The sequence below is a fragment of the Mustela nigripes genome, chromosome 2 (assembly GCF_022355385.1).
Source record: "Mustela nigripes isolate SB6536 chromosome 2, MUSNIG.SB6536, whole genome shotgun sequence".
Lineage (NCBI taxonomy): Eukaryota > Metazoa > Chordata > Mammalia > Carnivora > Mustelidae > Mustela > Mustela nigripes.
In genome coordinates this window covers 88,575,270-88,598,534 of record NC_081558.1, presented here as the reverse complement: position 1 = coordinate 88,598,534, position 23,265 = coordinate 88,575,270, and the positions used below count along the sequence as shown (strand labels likewise).

At 42.8% G+C, this 23,265-nt stretch overlaps 1 protein-coding gene across 1 annotated transcript in view; it reads left to right on the top strand.

Annotated features, from left to right (window-relative positions):
- Positions 1 to 22,613, top strand: part of CPNE4 (copine 4) — a 453,626-nt gene extending 431,013 nt beyond the window's left edge. The window contains exons 12-16 of the mRNA XM_059387975.1: positions 6,631 to 6,685; positions 9,966 to 10,017; positions 11,083 to 11,216; positions 16,363 to 16,599; positions 22,053 to 22,613. Coding sequence (XP_059243958.1) covers positions 6,631 to 6,685; positions 9,966 to 10,017; positions 11,083 to 11,216; positions 16,363 to 16,599; positions 22,053 to 22,187 — 613 coding nt within the window. The 3' untranslated portion in view covers positions 22,188 to 22,613. The remainder of the gene's footprint in view (positions 1 to 6,630; positions 6,686 to 9,965; positions 10,018 to 11,082; positions 11,217 to 16,362; positions 16,600 to 22,052) is intronic.
- Positions 22,614 to 23,265: the final 652 nt, after the last annotated feature.

Sequence of the window (23,265 nt, the reverse complement as noted above, 5' to 3'; positions counted from 1 at the left end):
GGGACCCGTATATCTTTTAGAGCTATTATCCCCTTAAAATATGAAAGCCAGGCAAAGGCAAATCCCAGAGAGCATTTTGTATTCATGTGAAAATACAGATTCAGTATAAAACTAAGATGGGATACCTTAGGGGCTACGTGAAGAATTATTGTAAATTATTCTTTTTAACATTTTAATAGTATAATACGGAAATTACTGGCCCAACTGTCCAGGAAAATCAGGCTTCTGCAGCTCAGTGGAGCTTGATGTATACGTATATGTATAAAGAAGGCAGCTCAGCATTAAAAAGGGCAAATACCAAAGGAGGAAAAGCACTGAAAAGCCCAGGCGTTCTTTTGAAAGACTCCCTGGAAAAATGTGTAATGCAAGCTGCTGCCTTAAGAACTGACAAGGTTCCGCAGTTTCTCTTTTGTGTGGGTGGGTAGACAATAGACAGGCAGAGTCAGGAAATTTCAAGTTGGGGCTTTGGAATTAATTTATTCTCACATCAAAGTCACTGAGGTTGATGTTCAAAAGAAACACTTGAATAAAAACTGACAGAAGGCGTCGTTCCCCCTCCTGCAGCAACAGAGAGGTTTTTAATCCCCATGAGCCTTAGAAATTGCTCCCAGCCTCTGACAACCAGGGGTTTTTCTTCCTGCCTTGTACAGTCATTGCTGAGGGGTCAGTACGAGGTGATCCATGAAGTAGAACAGCTTGCGAGATGCATAAAGCCCTTCTCAGGGTGGCCTGGAAGGGGAAACTTTTCCACAAATATCTGGTCCTAAGCCCAGAAGACAGTCCTGCCTGCTTGTTCTGTTTCTCTGGGTCTGTGCCGGAAAGAGAGAACACTGCCCATACTTTCCCCTTGGACTCCCCAACCATGCACACATATCTGCTCTCTCTCTCTCTCTCTCTCACACACACACACACACACACACACACACACACAGTGCGCGCGCGCACACATATATTCCATTTGCATTGTAGCATTTGCCCAGCTCCTGTGAACATACCGGTCAGGCTGCTCAAGATCAAGGTGACATCCCTGCCTTGGGCCCAGCAGAGATATAGGTCTCTGACCCCCTGCCGTGTTCTCCAACAAAAGGCTGGTCTATCTGCTATCAAGAGAGTATAAATAGTGAATACATTGCTTGCAAGCATAGACTGCCATGTCATGGATGTGGCCACCCCAGAAGGAGACAGAGGTTTCAGCAGCTGAGGCAGGAGTCTTCCTGCATGGTGCATTAGGAGGCGAAGTTAGGGCCGATGCCCCATCTGACGGGTATTGGGTTTAGAATCAGAAGATAGGTTTGTAACACAGTGCCCCCGCTTCCACTCCACCAACACCAGTCAGGGGTTCTCAGCCTTGGCAGCACACTGGAATCATTCAGCGTGTCTTAAAATATGGCGATGCCTGGGCCCCACCCCAGAGCCTGCTTTAATTAGTCCGTTGTACACCCTGAGGAGTCAGGATTTTTCATGGGCATTTTTCTAATGGGCATCCCAAGTTGAGCTCCAGAGTTAAATCGATTGGATGGGTCAGATGCGATGGCTAAGGAGCTATGCAGCACCTGTTGGCTGCCGGGCACCTCACGTGGTACCATAAAGACAGAGATAAATTAATAGAGCATGATTTCCCCCAGCCACTTCATAGTTTCAGAGAGAAAAAGGCATGTAAATAAATCACAGCCCGGCACAGTCAGGGCGGCTTTGCCCTGTGTAAGGATGGGGACTGCATCAAGAGAGAAGGAGTAAGTTTCCCAGGTTAGTTTCCAAGGCAGTCAAGGAGGACCTTCTGTGAATAGCAAATTCTGGGATGTTCAGAATGGCAATTCTGATCCTTTGGAATGCTGATTCCATCCTTTGTTCTTATTAGAACGTGGATGGACTTTTCTTTATTATTCTGAATCTTTAGACCAGACCAGCCTCCTGCAAAGGGCAGAGTCAACAGGGGTGATGGAAAGAGCACAGGGTCCTATGGACAGGTAGACCTGGGTTCAGACCACCGCTCTGCTGCCTCTGTTCTGAGGTTTCCTTCCATTCCATGAGCCTTGGCGTCCTTGATTTCAAATGGAAGATTTATCAAACTTTCCTTGCAGAGCAGTTGTAAGGATAAGCTAGAAAGTGGCTAGCTAGCACATGTTCTGCCTGTGATACTCAGTAAATGATAGAGGCTGTTATCTTCGATACTCTTAAAAATAAACTGAACACAATAGGAAAAAGGGATTACAGTGTCAGATCTAAAGGACATTTTGGACCAATGACCTTTAATTTTTGGTTTTGAGCATATATCCCTAAAAAGAATTTTTTTTAAATATTTTATTTATTTGACAGGCAGAGATCACAAGTAGGCAGAGAGGCAGACAGAGACAGAGAGATGGGGAAGGAGGCTCCCTGCTGAGCAGAGAGCCCAATGCAGGGACCCAGGATCCTGAGATCATGACCTGAGCCGAAGGCAGAGGCTTAACCCACTGAGTCACCCAGGCGCCCCCCAAAAAGAATTTTATACAAATGTGTAATGTCACATATTTTTACATTGAAATCTAATGTTTTCCATCATGAGTTTAAACAATGACAAAGACCGAAAATCCTGGTGTATTGTAAATAGGAACATTTAAAAATAAAACTCTTACATAACTCTTGTGAATGCATTTAGTAGGATCTAAATGCCATAGCTCTGTGATACTCACCATCATCATTTAAAAAATGTATGAACAAGCTCTTTAACTGGAGTTGAGAATTTTGATTATTTCTTTTTTTCCATGAAACTTTTATTTCCATTTCCAGTCCCCTCCCCCAAAGAATTTCATCCTAATGTATCTTTAAGATTTGGATTCAAAATCCTTTTATTGAATTTCTACAATAAAAATATGAATATAAGTTTTTAAATTTCTAATGCCTAAAATTTTCTCTGTTGTAAAGAGTCAAAATATTTTCTAAAATCTTCTGTTGGAGCCTTTATTACAATTATTATTAGTGCATAATTGATCAAAAGAATATAAATATATTAGAAATGTCAATGTCTAATTATTGCCTATAAAAAAAATAAAAACTTTTAATGAAACAAATGGGGTTCTTTCCCAAGTAGTTTACCTACCTATAGATGAATGCTACCTAGTACTAGAACAGTCTAAGATAAATTCTAATCCAATTTAGAATTGGGGTTCTTTCCCAAGTAGTTTACATACTTATAGATGAATGCTACCTAGTACTAGAACAGTCTAAGATCAATTCTAATCCAATTTTTTGTTTTTATCAATATAAATACTAAGAAAACTTGTTCTTATAAATAAGCACATGGTAATGAAAAGAGTTTGATGAGCAGTATTACTTATTTATTTCCATTCTAAGTTATATATCAAAAAAAATCACATAATGGTTTATCACCAAAATGTATTTTTAATGATCTACCAGCTGATATCAGCACTTCCTACAATTTTTCAAAGCAAAAATTGGCAACTACCTGACTTGCAGAAGGATTTGTTTCCTAGTTCCCTTATTTTCTACTGCAGAGTTTATACACTCTGGAACAATGCACCATTGTGGTTAAGATTCAGAATGGGTAAGGAGAAGGGTAATTGTGAAAGGGAAGGTGTGAATGGAGAGCTGGTCTTTCTATTATAGGTGTTCCCAGAAGATCAATTTCAACAGAGAATAGCTATGAAAGTAGAGAAACTGAATACTGATTTCCTTAAAAAAAAAAAAAAAAAAAAAAAAAAAAAGGCCATGCTCTCCTGTCCCCAGAAGGGCTTTGCATTTATTTCCATGTACCCCAGTGCTAAAACCATTGTCTTAAAGAACAGTCTTAATTAAATGTCTAGGTGTTCTGAAATGCCATTTTGCTCTGAGTCAGCCTCTGTTTCCTTATGGATGAAGTTAAGTTGTCTTTATTTTTATTGCCCTCTTTCTTCATCTCAAAGTCTTCCTGAACAGAAGGATAAAAATGGTGTTTGAAAATAAATCTTCCATCTGGAGATCATCAGAACAAGGTCATTCCCTAACAAGTTCAGAACGGCATGTTCATTTACCATTGAAGACGATGGGCTCTTTTCTTGTATTTTTTACTGTGTTATTCCAATAGTGAGAATAAAAGATTGCCTTTAGCAGTGTGGTAACATTGAATTTTCCAAGTGGGCAAGTTCCACCCATCCTTTTCCCAGTAGCTGCCGAGTGGCCCCTTTCTCGGGGCTGAGTGGATTCAATCTCAAGTTCTTTGATGTGCTGGTGTTCCCAGTGCTTCCTTGTATGCTCAACCTGCCTTCTCTTGCCTCTTGCGTAAGACTTCTCTCTGCCTAGTTTTATTTTTAATCAGGAAGCGTGAATGTTTAAATCTATTGTGCTTAGGCTCGAAACTTTTTCTTCAGTGTGTTTGTTAGTTAGAGACCTTGTGGTGGCTAACTTCAGAGAATTGATGCCCTCCTGGGTCATTAATTATTCCTCTTGTAGGGTGAGGCATTTTCTCTACCTCCCTGCTCTTGAAATTCAATTACATAACAGTGCATCATGCTCAGCAAACTTCAAATCCCCAAGGGTGGCTTAGAAGGTATAAAAAGAATATCATTAAGGCTGGAACATTGGTTTAGTGATTAGCAATGGATGGAATATTAGATCTCACCCTTCCTAGACTCATCAAATTAAAAAATAAAAGGTATGGAGCCCCCTAGGTTCCTGTTTGGACTTCTTAGCCATCTCCAGGTTGGAAGAGCCAGGACCCAGTCTCCACCCTGGAAAATGTTTTTTCCAGACTTGCCCCCAAAGTACCTCTGAACTCTCCCTCACAGATTCCTCTTCATACCTGCTTGCCCTTGTTTTGGTTAAGGAGGAATTACTGAGGCGATGTATTTCAATATTTCCAAGGACCTGAAGTATCTTTTTTTCTCAGAGCTGTGACTAAACCTTTATAAGATGTTGTGTTTTTCTATTTACCACTATTAATACCTTTTCTACTAAATGCCAGATGCAAGGCAGCACAAAGCCTGTTCCTGCTCAATAGTGAGGAAAATGGAGAGCTGGTGGTTTTCTGGAGAATTTGACTAATTCCAAAGAATGCTGGCTTCCTTGTATCTCCCAACCCCTACACCAAATTTGCTTGACTTTGCCGTATTTTAGTGAAGTGTTATCAAAGTCATCTTTGGCTACTAATGACCTCTACATCTGTCAGATAGTGATGGGTAAAAATCTGGCTTTGGTACTTTGACTACTCTGTCAGCCTTGGGGGGGTGGGGTCCCATTTGGTTGACAGAGCCATTCAGAGACAGTGAGCCCTAATCTGAATTTCCTTTCCTCCTTTACTAACTCTGCAAAAGGCTGAGAAATGTAGGAATTGTTCCAAGAACAAATCTCAGTTGTATTTTTCATAGGAGAGAATGTAAAAGGTAGATGACATGAAAAGGATATGCCTCTGCCAAGAACAATATTCCAGAGCCCCACTGCAACAAAGGTTTGCCTAAAGAGAATCTTACTTGTCTGGTCAGGGGGCCCTGTTACTGCACGTTCCGGAAGGAAATCACATGTAATGCTATATACAATCATTAAATTATAATGGGACAACAGGAAAGGCATAGGCTTTAGAATCACACGGTCCTCCCTGGTAAACACCTTTGGCCATCTTCTTAGCCTTTCTCAGACTCACTTTTTCTGTAAACAGGACTAGTAAAGAGGTGGAACTTCAAGGGTGGCATGAGAATTAAATAAAAATGTACCTTGCATAGCATCATGCCTGGCACATTGTATGTGCCAATTAATTTTAATTCTTTGCCCCATCATCTCACCTATAGTACAGTAAAGTTGGAGTTAATATAACATATGTGAATGAATAAATTAAGGGACATTTCAGTATGCACAAGAGAAACCAAGCCATGATTCAGTTCATGGGTTATCTAGTTGTTAAATATTTATTGTGCACATACACTACGGCGAGTATGCTGAAGAGAGGGGCAAGGGGCAGTTTGGGACAGAGAGGCAGTGTAGATGTAAAGTTATTAATGCAAAAAAACAAAAAGCAGCATCCCTTTGCATTCAGGAGATAAGAAAAGATATGTAAACAGTTTATATTGTTTGTATGAGTTAAAGTAATGGATACAATGAGTCCTGTAGATGGTACCAAGCCCTGACAGTTAGCCAGCCTTCCAAACTTCCCATTGACTTTTGATATCTCTTTGGATTTAGACTTGTCTGGATTTGAATCCTGGCTTTAACTAGCAGCCTGATCTTGGATAAGTCACTTTACCTCCCAAGGCATTTTGCCACCTGGGAAATGGGAATAATGGTCTCTCTCTACAAAGATTTTAAAAGATAACATATATGAAAAACCCTAATAATCAACTACTGAAGTTACCTAATTCATGATCACTTTTCAAAGACAGAAAATGGGGAGGGGAGGGGAGGCAATCCTGGGCCATTTTGTTACTTAGTATCAAATCTAGCAAAAAGTTATGGGAAGAAATTGCAGACTAATGACTATAAAGAACTTTAGGGTTTCCTTCTTGATTTTAATTACCCATGCTACTGCTATCCCATTACCACAGATAATCAAGAAGCATGAGTCAGCATTTGGCATAGGAACATGTCCTTGTGAGGTAATGCAGGTTCATGTTTTTCTTCCTGATTAGATGAACAAATGAAGCAACTTCTTCTTTTTTTTTCCAGTGACAAAATGTTCCCAGCCTTTGGGTTTGGTGCCAGGATACCCCCAGAGTACACGGTAAGTGAGTAGAGATCCTTTGCTGTTGCTTAAGGATGACTTGGGATTCCTTCATAGGCGTTCACTCTTTTGGCCCTTGATAAAATTATGTAAGTAGAGCCCAAAAACTCAGAATGGTCTTCTGAACCTGTGGGATTAGCTCACTGGTACCTATCCTTTGATGAAACCCAATCTCCTGTATTCCAGATGGGTCTTCTCAGAGGTCTGAATGAAAGGTTCCACTGTTGAGCTTCTTTAATAGATATGGTCAGAGACTGAGAAAATACTCAGGAAGCTGATCTCCACTGGCTCAGAACCTATCTATTCAGGTCTGCCCCAGAGAAAGGTCCTACTGACAATGCCAACAGTGAAAGGTCATGAAAAGGATGTCTACAGACTCCCTCATTCCAAGTCCCTGAGCTGGCCTATGTGGGGGAGAGAAACAGTGAAGTCCTGAAGAAGAACCATTTTGGCTTCGAGTCTGAGAAGCTGGAAGGTTCTGTGAAAACACTGGCATCCTCGTTGGTACTGATTTCTCATGAACAAGGAAGGCAAAGATTGTGAAGAGAGATTTGCACTGCAGGGGAGCTGAAACATTGTGCTGTGGTATACCAGATGTTCCTGTAGGACACTCTCCACAGAGAATTCTGCTCCCACAGGCAGAAGGGTCTTGGAGAGAAAGCAATGTCCCTACCCCAGCCTCACCAATTCCTGTGAGGTACATGCTAAGTGGAAGCAATACTGCTCAGTCATCAGTTTCTCTTTTACTGATAGAGTTGCCGAGCAGGAGAAAAATGCTAACGTTTGCTCCCACACCAGACCTCTCAGACCAATGGCCTTCCCCTCCTGTGTCCTTTTTGAAAAAAGGGAATCCAAATCCCTGTTACTACTGGGGTGAACAGTGGATGGACTGGAGTGTCTCTCTCACCTGTCCTCTTTCTTGTTGGCCTCAAAACCCACACTGTCTTCCCTCCCGGGCATGGCTACAGAATTCTAGAAGCATTTGTTGGAAATTGAGCACATGCAGAAGAAGAACAAGAACAGGAGCTGCTGACTGGTGGCCTGTAGACATTATTCAGAACACAAATGTATTATATCTGACACAACTTTTTTAAAAGAATTATGCAATTTCATTTACAATGTTAGATTTCTTGCTTCTCCAGAAAAACTGGAAGACCTGGCAACACTAAGATTCAAAGAATATACATATAATAATTAGCCAGAACTGAGGAGATGCAGTCACCTTTAGATGGGGTATCAAATCCAGAATCTGGACAAATGGGTGCCAGCCTTCTTTCCAGAGCTACTGAGCTTTGAGAATGACCAGTCAAAAACCACCGGTCCATGGGGAACCTGGTGTTTCAGTTGGTTAAGCATCTACCTCTTGATTTCAGCTCAGGTCATGATCTCAGGGTCGTGAGATCGATCCCTGTATTGGGCTCTGCACTCAGCAGGGAGGCTTCTTGGGAGTTTCTCCCTCTCCCTCTGCTCACCCCTCCCCCTGTCTCTCTCAAATAAATAAGTAAATCTTTTAAAAAATTAAAAAATTAAAAAAGCACAAAAGCAACCACCAGTCCAACTACCCAGAGATGGTAGAACATTCTCCACCACATTCCCACCAGGTAGTTTTCTGGTCTCAGCCTGGCCCAGCAGGGCTAAGGTCAGAGGTGTGCAGTGCACTTGTTTCAGCCCCTCCTCTTCTCATCTATGACATCTACCTGGCCCCCCTTCTGGTGTAACTCATCCTTTTTGATATTTTCTGAAATCCTCATGCTCACCTGATCCCTTGACTCCATGCTACCTGCCAGCTAACTTATTCTTCCGTCTTAACAGACATCCCTCAGTGCTTAACAGAGCATATCCTCAGTGCTCTTCTCAAAAAGTCATACAAATGCTTAACAGAGCATATCCTCAGTGCTCTTCTCAAAAAGTCATACAAATGCCCCTTTTCCCACACCTAATTTCCCCTACACCATGACAGGCACTGATGGTCTCATCTTGTCAGGTGCCCCCAGAGAGTTTGTCACAAATGCCTTCTGTAGGATAAAATCTCAGAGTTTGCCTTGAAACTGAGCCACAAGCACCTCCGTCTTAGTTTGCACTCTCTTGGGAACAGACCTTGAGACAAGAATTTGGAGGCAAGTTGTTTATTTGAGAGGTGGAGGAAACCTCAACAGAGAGTGGAGAAATAGGGGCAAGTCAACACAGGGTACGCTGACAAGTCAGTCACCTCTGTGGGCAGTTGGAACTTAATTCTGCTGGGGCCCCCAGGGAGATAATGCAGAGCATGCACAGACCCCAAGAGATAAGACAGCTGGGGTACTGATACACCATATCCTGTCATCCAGTGAGTGATTAAGGACAACTCCCCAGGGGTGTTGGTTTTCCAATACTTTTAGCTAGGCAGGCCCGAGAAAAACTTAAGGCAAATAAAGCAGGTAAGATGATTGGAAGTCAACTGACTTGCCTGGAAGTGCTCAGGACAAGGAAATGTGGGGTAGGGCACCAACACTAAGAAAAGAGGGGTCTTGTAATGCAATGACCTATCTTCTAGCCTCCAAAAAAGTTAGTGCTTGGAAATAGCCTTTGAAATGGAAGAAGTCTCTGTATAATTCCAAATGATCCAATAAACATGTCCAGATGCCAAAAACATCCCTCTTGTTTTATCAGGTTTTAGAAACCAAAAAGTAAACAATATCTTTTTTGACCTTATGCATAGCTCCTGCCAGATAGAGGAAATTGTGTTGGAAGAGGAAAAACTGTATTTATTACTTTTCCAAGAGTAGAGTTTATTATAACCTGTGTATATGGGAAAATCCTTCTGTCCTATATTTCTACATATCATATTAGAATGATTCTTAAATGTCAGCGGCTTAGCTGGCACCTTCATAACCATCACCATGTTGGACACGCAGCTTGCGTTATTGAGCTATCATTGTTTTTATCACTGCGTCCAAATAGAGCTCGGCCAGATCTAAGCCTCCAGGCTGTGGCCAGTTCTATCTGGAAGCTATTTGAAGTTACATTTTTCTTCGATTTCTTTTTTATTTGCCTTATTCTTCTCTCCTGCCGGCATTTATCTGATTCTAGAAAGTCTTCCTGTCACCTCAACTCCACAGGGAGCTTGGAATTCACCCTCCATCTCAGATTGATTGTGTAAAGGCTTAAAATGGTTCCTGCTGCTTAACACATAATGAATGTAATGGGCATTTGTTTGCAAACTCTAAACCCCAGTGCCTCCTTACTGGATTAAAGTTATAATTCTCCTCTCTTCCTTTTTTAAATTTTAATTGGTGTCTAGGTCTCTCACGACTTCGCAATCAACTTTAATGAAGACAACCCGGAATGTGCAGGTAAATCACACATGAAAGCAAGCTGAGGGCTCACAGCCCTTCTGTAGGTACCTTTCCCATTTTAATCTCTCTGCTCTGATGCAGGCTTCCTGGATCCAGAGAAACCATGCTACTCCAAAGACAATGGAGAGCTGTAATAACAGAGCAGAAAAATAGCTATAAGAGGCATAATGCAGAAGAGGTCTTGAGCTTACAGCAAGAATATTGATAACAATTCTGGGTTTCTCAAACTCGAGGGAGAAAAACTACCCAATGGGCAGTGATAAGCTATGCCCCTTTGTGCTTTCTAAGTTTTCATTAGGTATTCATTTATCACAACTTCCTCTCTGTGAAGGAATAAGGAGGGGGGAAACATGGAAAGCATTTGACACTTTCAGTGTGCTGGCAAAGGATATGACGTCAAACAAGTAGCTTCATGGTTTTGTGCCAGAAAGAAGAGCCTTACCTTTGAGAAGGCTTTGGTCGGTATTGCATTATTTCCAGGTAGAAATTCCTCAACATTGTTTCCATTAAATAATGATGATGAAGCGATGTACACGTGACTTCTATGGGCGACCCAGGGTGGTACCTACTAGAGCAGACTCAGGAGATGGTGTGAAAATGAGAGAAACATTAGAGCTGACTTGCTGGATGGCTGAGAACATAGCCTTTAGATAGACAGAGTCAGACAAGACCTGGGCTTGAATCTTGAGATTTCAATTCCCTGGCTATGTGACCTGAGGCAGATCATTTAACCTCTCTGAGCCTCAGCTTCTTCACCTATAAAAGGGATGTAACATCTATTTCTTTGTGCTATGAGGATCTAAGAAAATCATGTGTGTAAAGTGGAACATTAGGGAAAAGTTTGTGGAAATGGTTGCTTTTGACTTGTACTTTTAAAGAGAATATCAGCGGGAGTGTAGACAACACCAGGAATGTGGTATTTTCTTTGTGCCTTAAAGATATAAGTGTGATGTTGAGAAGGACCGTTGGGAGGCAACTGAATGCTTTATTTCTGTGTATGCTTGATTATACTTATATTTGAGGGGACTACTGTACTACTGATCTTTGCTAATTTCACCTTAGGAATTCAAGGAGTTGTGGAGGCCTATCAAAGCTGCCTTCCTAAGCTCCAGCTTTACGGTCCTACCAACATCGCCCCCATCATTCAGAAGGTCGCCAAGTCAGCATCAGAGGAGACTAACACCAAGGAGGCATCGGTAAGGAGAGGGCTCTTCCTCCTCCTAACAGGCGTTTACCTGGATTTGGGCCATCACACCCAACCCACTCTTGACAATAAATCCAAACATTCCTACCTGTGTGAGTTTGGATAAATGCCTTACCCTTCCCCTATCCTCAGTCTCCTCATCTGAAAAATGGAGATAATCCTACCTAAGACTGCTGGGTTATTGTGAGGCTTAGAGATGACGCATCTCAAATGTCTGCAAACTGACAGGGGTGAGGGGTGGTGGGAACTGTCCAAAATCAGCTTCCTTTCCAATGTATCCATACTACTGATGAAAGCAAAGCAAAACTGAATTAAAAGAATGGGTGCATCTGTCCCCTTGTGGTCAAATGCAACAACACACTCCAGTATGGTAAAGACTTGTTTCACATTCTGTTCATGGTTTTCTTAAGACAAATTCAAACCAAAGCAGCAAGGCCAAACAGAGTTTGTTTGTTTTTTTAACCTTAAAATTTTAGAATTAAATATTACCATAATAACTTTTCTACATATCTTCTTTAATGATACCAGTATGTTTCTTTTCTAGCTTTCTTAATTTTTTTTTTCAGATTTAAGAGAATATTAGTGATGTCTGGAACTTTCTCTAATTTTTATCCTGGGTTCCAAGACACTTTATTTGCATGAAGAAGATTATATACTTCTCCCTCATCTGCTGTCATGAACTCGTCCAAGCTATTTGCACTGTAACCAGGTTCTCAGCCATCCTCATATTAGAATGGATGGAGGACCATGCTCATATCTGATGTCAATCTCTTATGTACTGGGGCACATCCCCTCTCAATTATCCAAGGACGTTGACCCAGCAGTTATGTTCCCCTTCTCTCCTTATCATCTGTTTCCCCTTTCTACTGAAGACTCATTCCCATTAGCAAATGGAACAGGCTATAATATCTATTTGAATTAAACTCTCTCCCTTGATACTACTTTACCCTTTAGCTACTGTCCCTTGCTTTACTCTCCTTCAAAACACAAGGAAAGTCTTCCTACTGTCTCCATCCTCCCATACAAGTCAGAGTTTCCTCCCCAACATTTATCTGAAAATTATACTTCTCAGAGTCAGTGGCACCTCCATCTTGCCAAACACACAGAGGCCATGGAGCAAATTTGAATCCTCACAGATGCATGATTTAGAAATAAGGGTTGGACAAGATCAGTATTTCAGTTTATTTCATTTTATTTTATTTTTTTTCACCACCAGAACTTCAAATTCAAACTCTCCAAATGATAACTTGACTCAGAAACCCAATATATAAAGTAGATTTTAAGAAAATAGACTTCTCTTGCTAAATCTGGACAGGGGATAGGGCTCCAACTTGGCTGTTCTCTTTTACCTCCTTTATCCCCAAGAGCATCCAAGGTATCCCCAGGGATCCCCAGAACCCAGTTTGAAAACTGATTGATCCCAGCCCTTCTAGTGTACTGGGACCCACAAGAATAAAAAAGAGAACATGGCTGACATAGGTCTGGATCCTGGCCTGATATAAGCCAGCTTGAGTTTTTGATCATGACTCCCTCTGCCAAGGTCAGGTGGGTCTCCTCTGAAAGGACAGGTCAGGAATTGGTGGAGGAAGCATATAATCCACATAGCCCCAGATAATTTACCCTAGAGGCCAGAAACACTGATGGTTTTTCCCAAAGGTATTCCCTGTTCTTTGAGTAGTGTGTGGTCCAGGGACCCTTGTTATTACTGATTGCTAAGGGTCCTAACCTTGAACCTCCTTGGTAGGTTGTGCAAGGAGTCTATGGCTGTCAGATTTTCTTTTCAATTTTTGTGGAACTCGTGTACAAATTAAAAACAAAACAAAAATCCCCCCCCCTTATCTAAATGGGACCTCAAGTTCATTCAAAGACTGTAGTATTTCATCTGTGAGCATTTTCTAGCCTGACTTTAGAAGCAACTACTACTGCTCACTTTATTGGAAATTTCCATCAAGATGTCAGTCCAGCAGTCTGCAGCATATTACCTTTAGCTAGATTGAACCTTGAAAAATCATATTCTAGAATCCTGACAGTCTCTTCAGATCAGAGGATTTGGACACTTCTTGTTCCATGAACACCATTAATAACTGGTGAAGCCCATGGACCCCCTTCTCAGAAATGCTTTTAAATGCACAAAATAAAATATATGTTATAAATAAACCATATATGTTGAAATGCATTCAGCAAAATATTTTTAAACGTGGCTAAGAAGCATGATACATATAACAATAAAATGCTTCTTTTGTGACATTAAATTATGAGAACCAGTAACTAGTCTAACAATTCTGTAATTTCTAAGTAGTGTTGATATAAATGATATAGAAAGATATTTGCAGCCACTGTAACAGGAAAATACCTGTGATTTCTATTGGTGACTAAGTCACAAGCGCAGTTAAAGCCAATTTTACTTGTTGATTATAATTTTAAAAAATCATAAATTTTAGTTAGAGGTTAGCAAATCTAAAATGTAATTTACCCCAATTTCACATACTGTCTGAAATCCTTCAGCAGTCCACCGGCCCAGGTCAAGAATCCCTGCTCTAGGGGCTCCTGGCTGGCTCAGTTGGTAGAGCAAGCACCTCTTGATCTCAGAGTTGTAAATTCGAGCCCCCTGTTGGGTGTAGAGATTATTTAAAAATAAAATCTTTAAAAAATAAGATGAAATCCCTGCTCTAGATGAAAAAGCAACAAACTGCATTCTGTAGTGTGTTTTTCAATGGCTTGTAGGCTGAGAACAGCTTTTACATTTTTAAACGGTTGGGGAAAAAATCCAAAGAAGAGTAATAATTTCATGCCACGTGGAAATCACATGATAGTCAAACTTCAGTGTCCATCAATAAATTTTTATCAGAACACAGCCTTGCTATTCATATTAAGTGATAAATATGGCTATTCTCATACTACACCAGCAAGGTTAGGTTGTTGGACAGAGATCACTATGGCCTGCAAAACCAAAAATATTGATGATTGTCCTTTACAGAAAATATTTTCCCAACACTGTCTCTAGGCCATTTCAACTCTAAAGTTTCTTGATGTGGTAGTGTGGCTATCAGGTGTTTTATTCCTGGAGGCACTGAGCAGTTAGGGGTGGTCCATCCCCTTAGACCACAAAGATCATATCAAATGGGAGTTGGGGGATGTGGAAAAAGGAGGGAGAGGACATAGAAGTGTGACTCACGCAAGGACTCCATCTGCTCATGGGTCAGAAGTGGTCTTCCTCCAGGTGAGGCATCCAAGGTGTACCCTGGAAGAGTGATGTATGATTCTGGTGTAGTCTACACTCCTTTCCTCTATCCCCAACCACCAAGTTGCCTCCTTCTGCTTTCTCTCTTCTCCTTCCTAGCTGTACCATCAGGTCATGCTACTGAAACCTTCCTCCAAACTCCCAAGCCACCTTTTTGTGACTCTATATGACTCAAAGCATGGATATGGATGAAAATGTACAACTCAGATGAATTTGAAAATTGGTTGGTTAGCTAGAACTATGGTTGGGCAGCTAGTGGACATGGAACAAAATTAGTTTTCACATTAAACTATAAGTATTTAGAACATACAGCTGTCTCATAATAGTGTGAATTTCTATTCCCTCCAGGTGTACTTTTGACATGTTATTTTGCTTCAAATATCTTTCTAACTTACAGAGAGAAGCGGGAGCCTTTAATACTAACAGCTTGTGTGGAAACTTTTAAGTATAATTCTCAAAACCAGGTGTTTTCAGAGTGTAGCTATTCTATCCAGCCTTTCCTCTTTGAAATATGGCAACTTAAAATGCCTTAAAAATCCCACATTTACTACAGATGTTGGGCATGTTGCAAAAATTACATTAGATTGGCATGAATTGGCATCCCGGTGCCCTGCTTCCCTCTAATCTCTCAGTACATGCCATCATGATGTCACTTAACACTTAATATTGACAACAGTGCTGGTCTCTGATGCCTTCCTTCTCTAGACCCCAGAGCAAGTCCTGAGCCCTCCCTGTGCTGATGGATAGAGAATGTCTTCTCCAGTCTCACTCTCAGATTAGCCACCTGAGAGCCTGTCCAGGTGGAAAGAGCCCAGGCAGTCTGCAGGCAGACAGGTGGGATTTGGAGCAAGAAGCCACAGGAACTCAGCACCCACAAGCACACTCAAACTAGACCAGACCCTGGTGTGTGGCCCTCAGAGGAAGAGGCAACAACCCACATCCCCTGCCCCCTGCTAGCAAGGTTTTAGGCTAGTGCTGTCCACTAGAAATATAATGGAGTTGTATGTGCAACTGTAAATTCTCTAGTAGCCACATGTTTAAAAGTTAAAAGAATTAAGGTAGTTAATTTTAATCATATATTTTATCTAACCCAATATAACCAAAATATTCTCATCTTATCTTTCATCTAAAAAAATTATTAATAAAATATTTTGCATTCATTCTTTTGTACTCAGTCTTCAAAGCCCATGTGTATTTTGTACTTAAGTCACCTTAGTTTGGATACTAAATTATCACTGCAAATACTTGATCTTTATTTAGGTTTTATGTATTAATAGTTGAGAAACTAGTCACATACCTGAGTTGTTCCAAATGTATTTGAAAGGTTTCCAATAAATGAATCAAGTCTCTGTTTTGAAGGTTAAATTTAAAGTCATGAAAATGAAATAAAATTAGAATATCAGTGCCTCCGTTACTCTAGCCACATCTCAAGGGCTCAGGAGGCACAAGGAGCTAGAGGCTATTGTACTGGGCAGTACAGCTGTGGACTCTGAAAATTCCCCCAGCTGAAGAGGGTAGGATAAATGGTCTAGTCCCACTCCTCAGGAGATGAAGAGACGTAGACCCAGGGGAGGTATTTTCCCAGGAGCTCAGATAGTAGAGGCTTTGAGGCCAGCCTTTCCTGACTCCCCCTGCTGTTCTGTCCACCACACTGTGCCGTGTAACTGTCACTGAAGTGATTCTTAGAATTACCCCATGATTACTCTGCCTGCATTGAAGCTCCATTCACCATAGCCTTAAGTCTTTAGGGCTGCCAACACAGGACTCATTAAAGACTATCAGCACTGTCACTGTGGTCAGTATGCATGGAACCACCTGGGTGGGTGCATAACTGGTGTTGTCCTTGTCTCCCCCACCTCCTCGTCCCCATGCTCGCCTGGCCACTGGTCAATCCCAGCAATACTTCATCCTGCTGATCCTCACCGACGGTGTCATCACGGACATGGCTGACACCCGGGAGGCCATTGTCCATGCCTCCCACCTTCCCATGTCGGTCATCATCGTCGGCGTAGGCAACGCGGACTTCAGTGACATGCAGATGCTAGATGGGGACGACGGCATTCTGAGATCACCCAAGGGAGAGCCTGTCCTTCGAGACATCGTCCAGTTCGTGCCCTTCAGGAACTTCAAACACGTACGCATATGTCTGGGGCTTCCCATGGGAGAGGAGAACCAAAGCAAGCTTGCTCCCACAGTTTCCTGCCAGTGTTTGGGGTGAAGCAATGTCAGCTATCCCTGCCCAGCCACGCTGTCTCACACCCAGGACATGTAGAGTTTCGCTATTTGGAGAAAGGCATGTAACTCAAGTAATAGCTGAGGAGTCACGCTAAATGTGGCAGCCAGCGTTTCACTGGCGCGTCCCCTCCTCCATGTCATTTAGGCTCTCTAGTGCACGCAGGGCTGCCATGTACTGTTGGCCAGGTTGCTTGCTGCCCAAGGGTGCCTGGCTGAAGTAGCAAAGAGAAGCTGAACTTCAGCGTGGCTTCTTTCTGTCAAGCCATGTACCCTGAGAGAAGCCTGTGTTTGCCTAGGAAAAATATATTCTTGAAATGATAGTAACCTAAATCCTCTGCAAATATACCATAGGCAGCATCAAAGATTGATTTAACTGACTAATGAGGGAACCAGAAAGATGGCAAAGCTAGTTCAAGGGAGGTTATAAAATAGCAGATTATGGTGGGGGTGGGGGGAATACTGGAACAAGTTTCTTAAGGCAGCTTCAAAACTGGTTAATGACCAAAAGGGTTATAAAATCATCCTCATCATCTTTAGATTACCTTCTCTAGTGGGCAGAAATCTTAAATCAGTTTTCTGCAAGGTAACATTGAGCTTTAGTCTTGGGTTCCCATCAGTAACGAAGAGTAGCTCAAGCAGTGTCGCAGTCCCCAGATGACCCTGAAGCAGGCCCATGAGACGATGCTCTAGCATGGCACAATTTTTCAGCATTTCCAAATCTGGGCTAATTGTCAACTCCAGAGAAGAAGAGGCACCTTTAAAATTTACACAGAACCCTGCACCTGGAGGGCTACAATGGCCTAGGGTAACCCCTTCTCTGGTTCTCACAAGGGATCCCTCTGTGCCGGTAGAGGCCCTGAAGAACCTTCAGAGCCTCCGCCAGCTGTGTCTGGGAGTCACATAGGTCCTCACAGGCAGTCCTCTATGTTCTTCTGTCCTGTGCCCCTCGTGGAAGCCACTCTGTCCACCGAGGCCTGGACCTCTGCTCTGCGTGGGGTGCCAGGGAGGCTGCTCCCAGGGCTGGTAACTGAACTGGGACTGCCCCAGTGGGAGGGAATCTCCAGAGCTCTAGGTGCCCTGAGAGACCGTGCAGTGCCCTGGGAAGGGACAAGTATCCCTCCTTTGGAGATCCTTCTGTTATCTGGACCCTTGATGCAGTGAAGTCTGCGTCCCTATGCCTCCAGGACCCCTGCTGCAAATGTCCTCCTCTTCCTCTCCGGCCCCTCTGAGCTCAGGCCTGAGTCACTTATTTAGAGTCAGGGTGAGGAAGGGACAGGCGCTGTGACATCCACTCTGAGCTTCCCCTCCTGATAGTTTCTGGAAAAGCCTTTCTCCTCAAGCCAAGAGCCCTCATTCAAAGGAATCCTTTTTGTTCTCCTAGCCATTTTATCAGATATATCCAGAAATATCTGAATCCCAATTTGGGCTCACACCAGCACACCAGCCACGGTGGGTAAGGCTAGTGGGAAGATGGCTGGATCGTTGTTGATTATCGGCAAGTCCCAGTGCTGGCGTCAGAGTATTTGGTATATGCCTTTCATAAACTGTTGTTTGCCACCTTCTTGGGACATGCCTTAAAGCAAACTTTCAGTTAATGAGCCCAGCAGCCTCCAGTGACCCCTACATCTGTTGGCCTGCCAGGACCGCTTAGCAAGATCCCTGGACACGCCAGGGCTCCCGGAACAATAAGGCATTGCTCCTAAGGGTACTGCCGCACAATTGCGATTTTCCTTCTAAGGAGGACTATGCGTCATGAGCATCGTTAGAGAAGCCTGAAATCAACCCCTGGCTACAGTGTTGAATGCAAAGGGAGCTCAAGAACATCCAAGCCCCCAGCAAGCACAGGGGCAATAGCGTGGGTGAGGGGCTTAGCCGTGCTACCATAGCCCCCCTTCAATCTGCACAAGGGGGCTGTTACCAAATGAAACCACTTGCTAAATAAAAGAGGCTCACCCAGCCCTCTGGCTATTTGCAAGTAGACAGCAAGGAAGGGTATGGGGAGGGATGGGCTAGAAGGGGTGAAATTTGCCACCGTTTGTGCTCATCAGTGAAGTGACTTACTTGCAAAATGCCCAAAGTGGGGAGAGGGGGTAGTTCTTCCAGACTTTCAGGTCCTGCCCCATTTCCTCCCAGCCAGGCAAGAGTAGCCACATCACCGACCATCACCCATAACTCCGCATGAGTGCAGAGGGGTCAAAGAGCTCCGTCCCTAGGGTATTCATGCACTTCCCCAAACCACCATCTTTCTGTTCACCTGTGCCATGCATATTCCTGCCTCTCCCCCACAGCCTCCTCCTGTTCCTCAAACACTCCTGGAGCGCTGCCGTGGGTACGGCACGTTAGAAGAGTAAAAGTGGTGCCTATGTAAAGCTTAGCACAGCACCTGGTCCTTGCAGGTGGCTAATAAATAAGCTGCTAGTACTAGCTACTTTCATGTTTTTGGCCTTTCCCAACCAGATAATGCCCCCAAGCCCTCATTGCTTACCAGACCCACCAGCCCAGATATGCTGGGAGAGTGGGAGAGTCATTCAAAAACTGTACTGTCTAAATACAGTGACAGATAGCTAGATAGGGCTATTTAAATTTAAATTCACTAAAATGAAACAAAATTTAAAATTCAGTTTTTCAGGGTCACCTCAGTGGCTCAGTTGTTTAAGCGTCTGCCTTTGGCTCAGGTCATGACCCCAGGGTCCTGGAATCGAGTCCCACATCAGGCTCCCTGCTAAGCTGGGAGCCTGCTTCTCCCTCTCCCTGCTACTCCCCCTGCTTGTGCTTTCTCTCTCCCACTCTCTCTCTCTGTGTCAAATAAATAAATAAATAAATTTTAAAATCTTAAAAAATAAAATTCAGTTTTTCAGGGCTCAATAATCTAGTGTCTAGTGACTACCACATTGGACAGGGCAGATATCAAATATTTCCATCACTGGACCAAGTTTTGTTTGACAGCTCTGTTTAGGGATATCACTGGCTTCATATAACAGTAAATCCGTCTTACAGTGGATTGCACAAGTTGTTCTTTTTTAAGATTTTATTTATTTTTTTGACACAGAGAGGGAGAGAGAGAGAGCACAAGCCAGGGGAGCAGCAGGCAGAGGGAGAAGCAGGCTCCCCGCTGAGCAGGGAGCCCGATGCAGGACTTGATCCCAGGACCCAGGGGTCATGACCTGAGCCAAAGGCAGACACTTAGCCAACCGAGCCACCCAGGTGGCCCCTGCACAGGTGGTTCTTAACCAGGGACAACTTTGGCAACATCTGGAGACATTTATGATGGTGACAGCTTTGGAGTGCTGTTTGCATGTAGTGGGTAGAGGCCAGGAGTGCTGGTAAACATCCTACTATGTTCAGGACAGTTCCCCACCCAAAGAATTATCTGGCCCAAAATGGCAATAGTGCCAAAATTGAGAAACCCGAGATTGTATAAAGACAAATACGTTGTTCTTATGTAACTAGAAGCTAGGGACTGGTAGCTGCCCACATCTTTTTTTCAGTGATTTGATAGTATCAGGGCAAGCACTTGGTGATTCCTTTGCTGTCTGCCCCAATGATAAAACAGTTGCTCCAGGAATTACATTCTAGTTCAAAGTAAAAAAGGAAGAGGAAAAGCAAACAGAACCAACCATGTCTGTCCCCTCTAACCAAGAAAGAAAAGCTTTCCAAGAAGCATCCTTGTGTCTCAAAGGATGAAATTGGGTCATATTGGGATGCCTGGCTGGCTCTGTCAGTAGAGTGAGTGACTCTTGGTCTCAGAGTTGTGAGTTCAAGCCCCATGTTGAGTGTGGGGACTTCTTAAAATAAAAATTTAAAGAAGAAAGAAAGAAAATGGGTCATATGGCCATCCCTAGGTGCAAAGAAGGCTGGAAAGTGAAGTATTTGGCTTTCTAGCCTTTATATGAGATGTGATCAGAGAGAAGATGGTACTTTCATAGCTACCCCAGTGTACGTATGGACCACGATCTAACCGAAACTCTGAGCAGATATTTATAAACTAAAAGAGCATTGATGAATGCCGAGTGCCCAACATGCTAGGACATCTTCAAAATGTGAGGGGTCACTTTAGGAAAACTCCTCACCATGTTTTTAGATTGTTTTTAAGACAAGTGTCTCTCTTTTGAGACTCCTAAAAGCTGGGCAGGATAAAACCAATCCCTATTTCTTGCTGTTGTGTCTTTAAGAACACTGGGGCTTAACCAAGTCGAATGGCTGAGTGGCAAGCCACAAAAGGAAGGAAAGAGCAAGAAACCAGGCCATTGGGCATTTTGTCTAGCCCTTTCTTTCCTTTGCTGAGGAATCTCCAACACTCATTAACTGGTGTTTCTGCTTCGAGTTTTCAACTTCAATAATAGCTAATAATGAGGCCAGAGCCAGAAGTCAGATCCAGCTCTGTCTGACTCCAGAGTCCATGCAGAATACCAACCTCCACCTTCCTCTGCCCCAAATCGTGCAGTGGGATCATAATGCTAATAGAATAAAGGCTACATTAATTAGTGGTATTTAAAACACACTGTCACCTGGGCTCAAGCCTATTGTCCAGCTGAATACCCCCAAAATCTTGCATCCCCAGCGTGCGCGCAGACACACACACACACACACACACTTTCGTTAGCCCCATCAGATGACTCACTGTACCTAGAATGATCAAATGTCATTCCCCTTCTCTACATATTAAAACATGCCCAACTGAAACACCACCACCCCTTGGAAGCTTGGTGAGATTTCCTCTAAGATGACTTAATCTTCATTGTCTGCGCTCTGGTCCCAGGGTGTTTGTAACTCTAGAGCAGTGCTTCTCAAATTTCAGTATGCATAGGAATCACCCTAGGGCATCAAGTTAAAATGCAGATTACGATTCAATAACTCTGAGATGGGTCTAGCGTTGTATATTTCTGTTGAGCTCCTGTGTGAGGTGATACTGCTGGTCTGTAGCATGTATTGTGTTCAGTCTCACGGCGGTGTTCATTTTGACCACACCAGGCTCCCCTCTCATGTTTATAACTCACTTAATGGCAAGAACCACAGACCCATAAACTCTAGCACAATGCCTGGAATTGAATGCAGATTGGAAACTAAACTCAAAAAGAATCCATTCCATCGCCCAACTTTCACCCATCTTCAGATGTGAATAGTTTTGTATTTTGAGACAAGCATGGGAAAATATAACTAGGAAATAAAAGGTTCATTTTCCAACAATCTAACAACTCTTGCTTGGAGTAGATGCTCAACAAATACCAGCTGAATGAATGAATGAGAGAGAGAGACTAGCTGCTCAGAGTAAGACTGCAGCCTTTAAGCTGATTCTGGATCAGATTCCTTGGGCCAGGTGCCAAAGTCACGGTGCTTTCTTCTTCCTTCCAGGCATCTCCAGCTGCCCTGGCAAAGAGCGTGTTGGCTGAAGTCCCAAATCAAGTTGTGGACTATTACAATGGCAAAGGGATTAAGCCAAAATGTTCATCGGAAATGTATGAGTCTTCCAGGACGCTAGCACCGTGAACTACACATACTTTTACAGAGTTCTGAAATACTATTCCTGCTAATATTTAATACTTCTACTACTCCTGTATTTAAAAAGACACACACACACGTACACATTTAAAAAATAGCACGTTTCGGTGATTTTTAACTAACAATTTTTTTTGCATGTGTAGCCCTGAGGCCTGGATCTGTTAAGCTCTTGTATTGTTAAAGACTTTTTACAAAGAAACACGAATAATTACAACTTACTCTTTACATTACAGCATGTCGCCTTGAAATAAAATGTTATCTGTATCCATTTTTTATACAGGTTTGTTGAAATTTTGCTAAATTTCTTATTATCTTTACACTGTAAAGCATTTTGACACATTTATGGAAAGTCGATAGCCAAAACATAATTTGGTTTTATCTGCTATAGGATGAGAGACTTTTCAAAATGGCAGATGCATGGACTGTATTTTGCATGTTTAAAATAAACACACACACACACACACACACACTGTTTTTTCAATTGTTATCTATAATCCCTCCCTGCTATGAATGGTCTCTTTATTGAAGAAGAGGTTTACTCACCTAGACATAGTCTTCTAGAGGTGGATCTGGGGCACCAAGCCCAGCACCTCTCAGACTTTTCTGTGCACCCAGATACCTGAGGATCTTGTTACAAATCAGACTGTGGTGCAACAGGTGTGCGTGGGCCCGAGATTCTGCATCTCTAACAAGGTCCCAAGTGATAACCATTGCAGTCCACACTTAAGAGCTCTGAGGTTCTAGACTCTATGGTGTTGTCCAGAGACCATCTGACACAGGGAAGCACCTAGTCTGCTTGAGAAGGGCACTTCTCCCCTGCCAGTAGCACAAAGTCCCGCCTGTCTCCAAGGTGGGACTAGAAAGTAGTGAGATTGACTCCAGAAGCTGCATACCCCACATCAGTCTCACTGCTTTCTAGTCACAACTCTTCCTTAAACAGACTAGGGAGTGTTCCTCTTTGCCAGCCTCTCCCCTCTCAAAGGGGACATCACACAATCCCAAAGGGAGTGGTTCCCTTTTTATCTCAATCCCGAGGAATGACTTCAAAGAGTCTTTGGTGGGACCA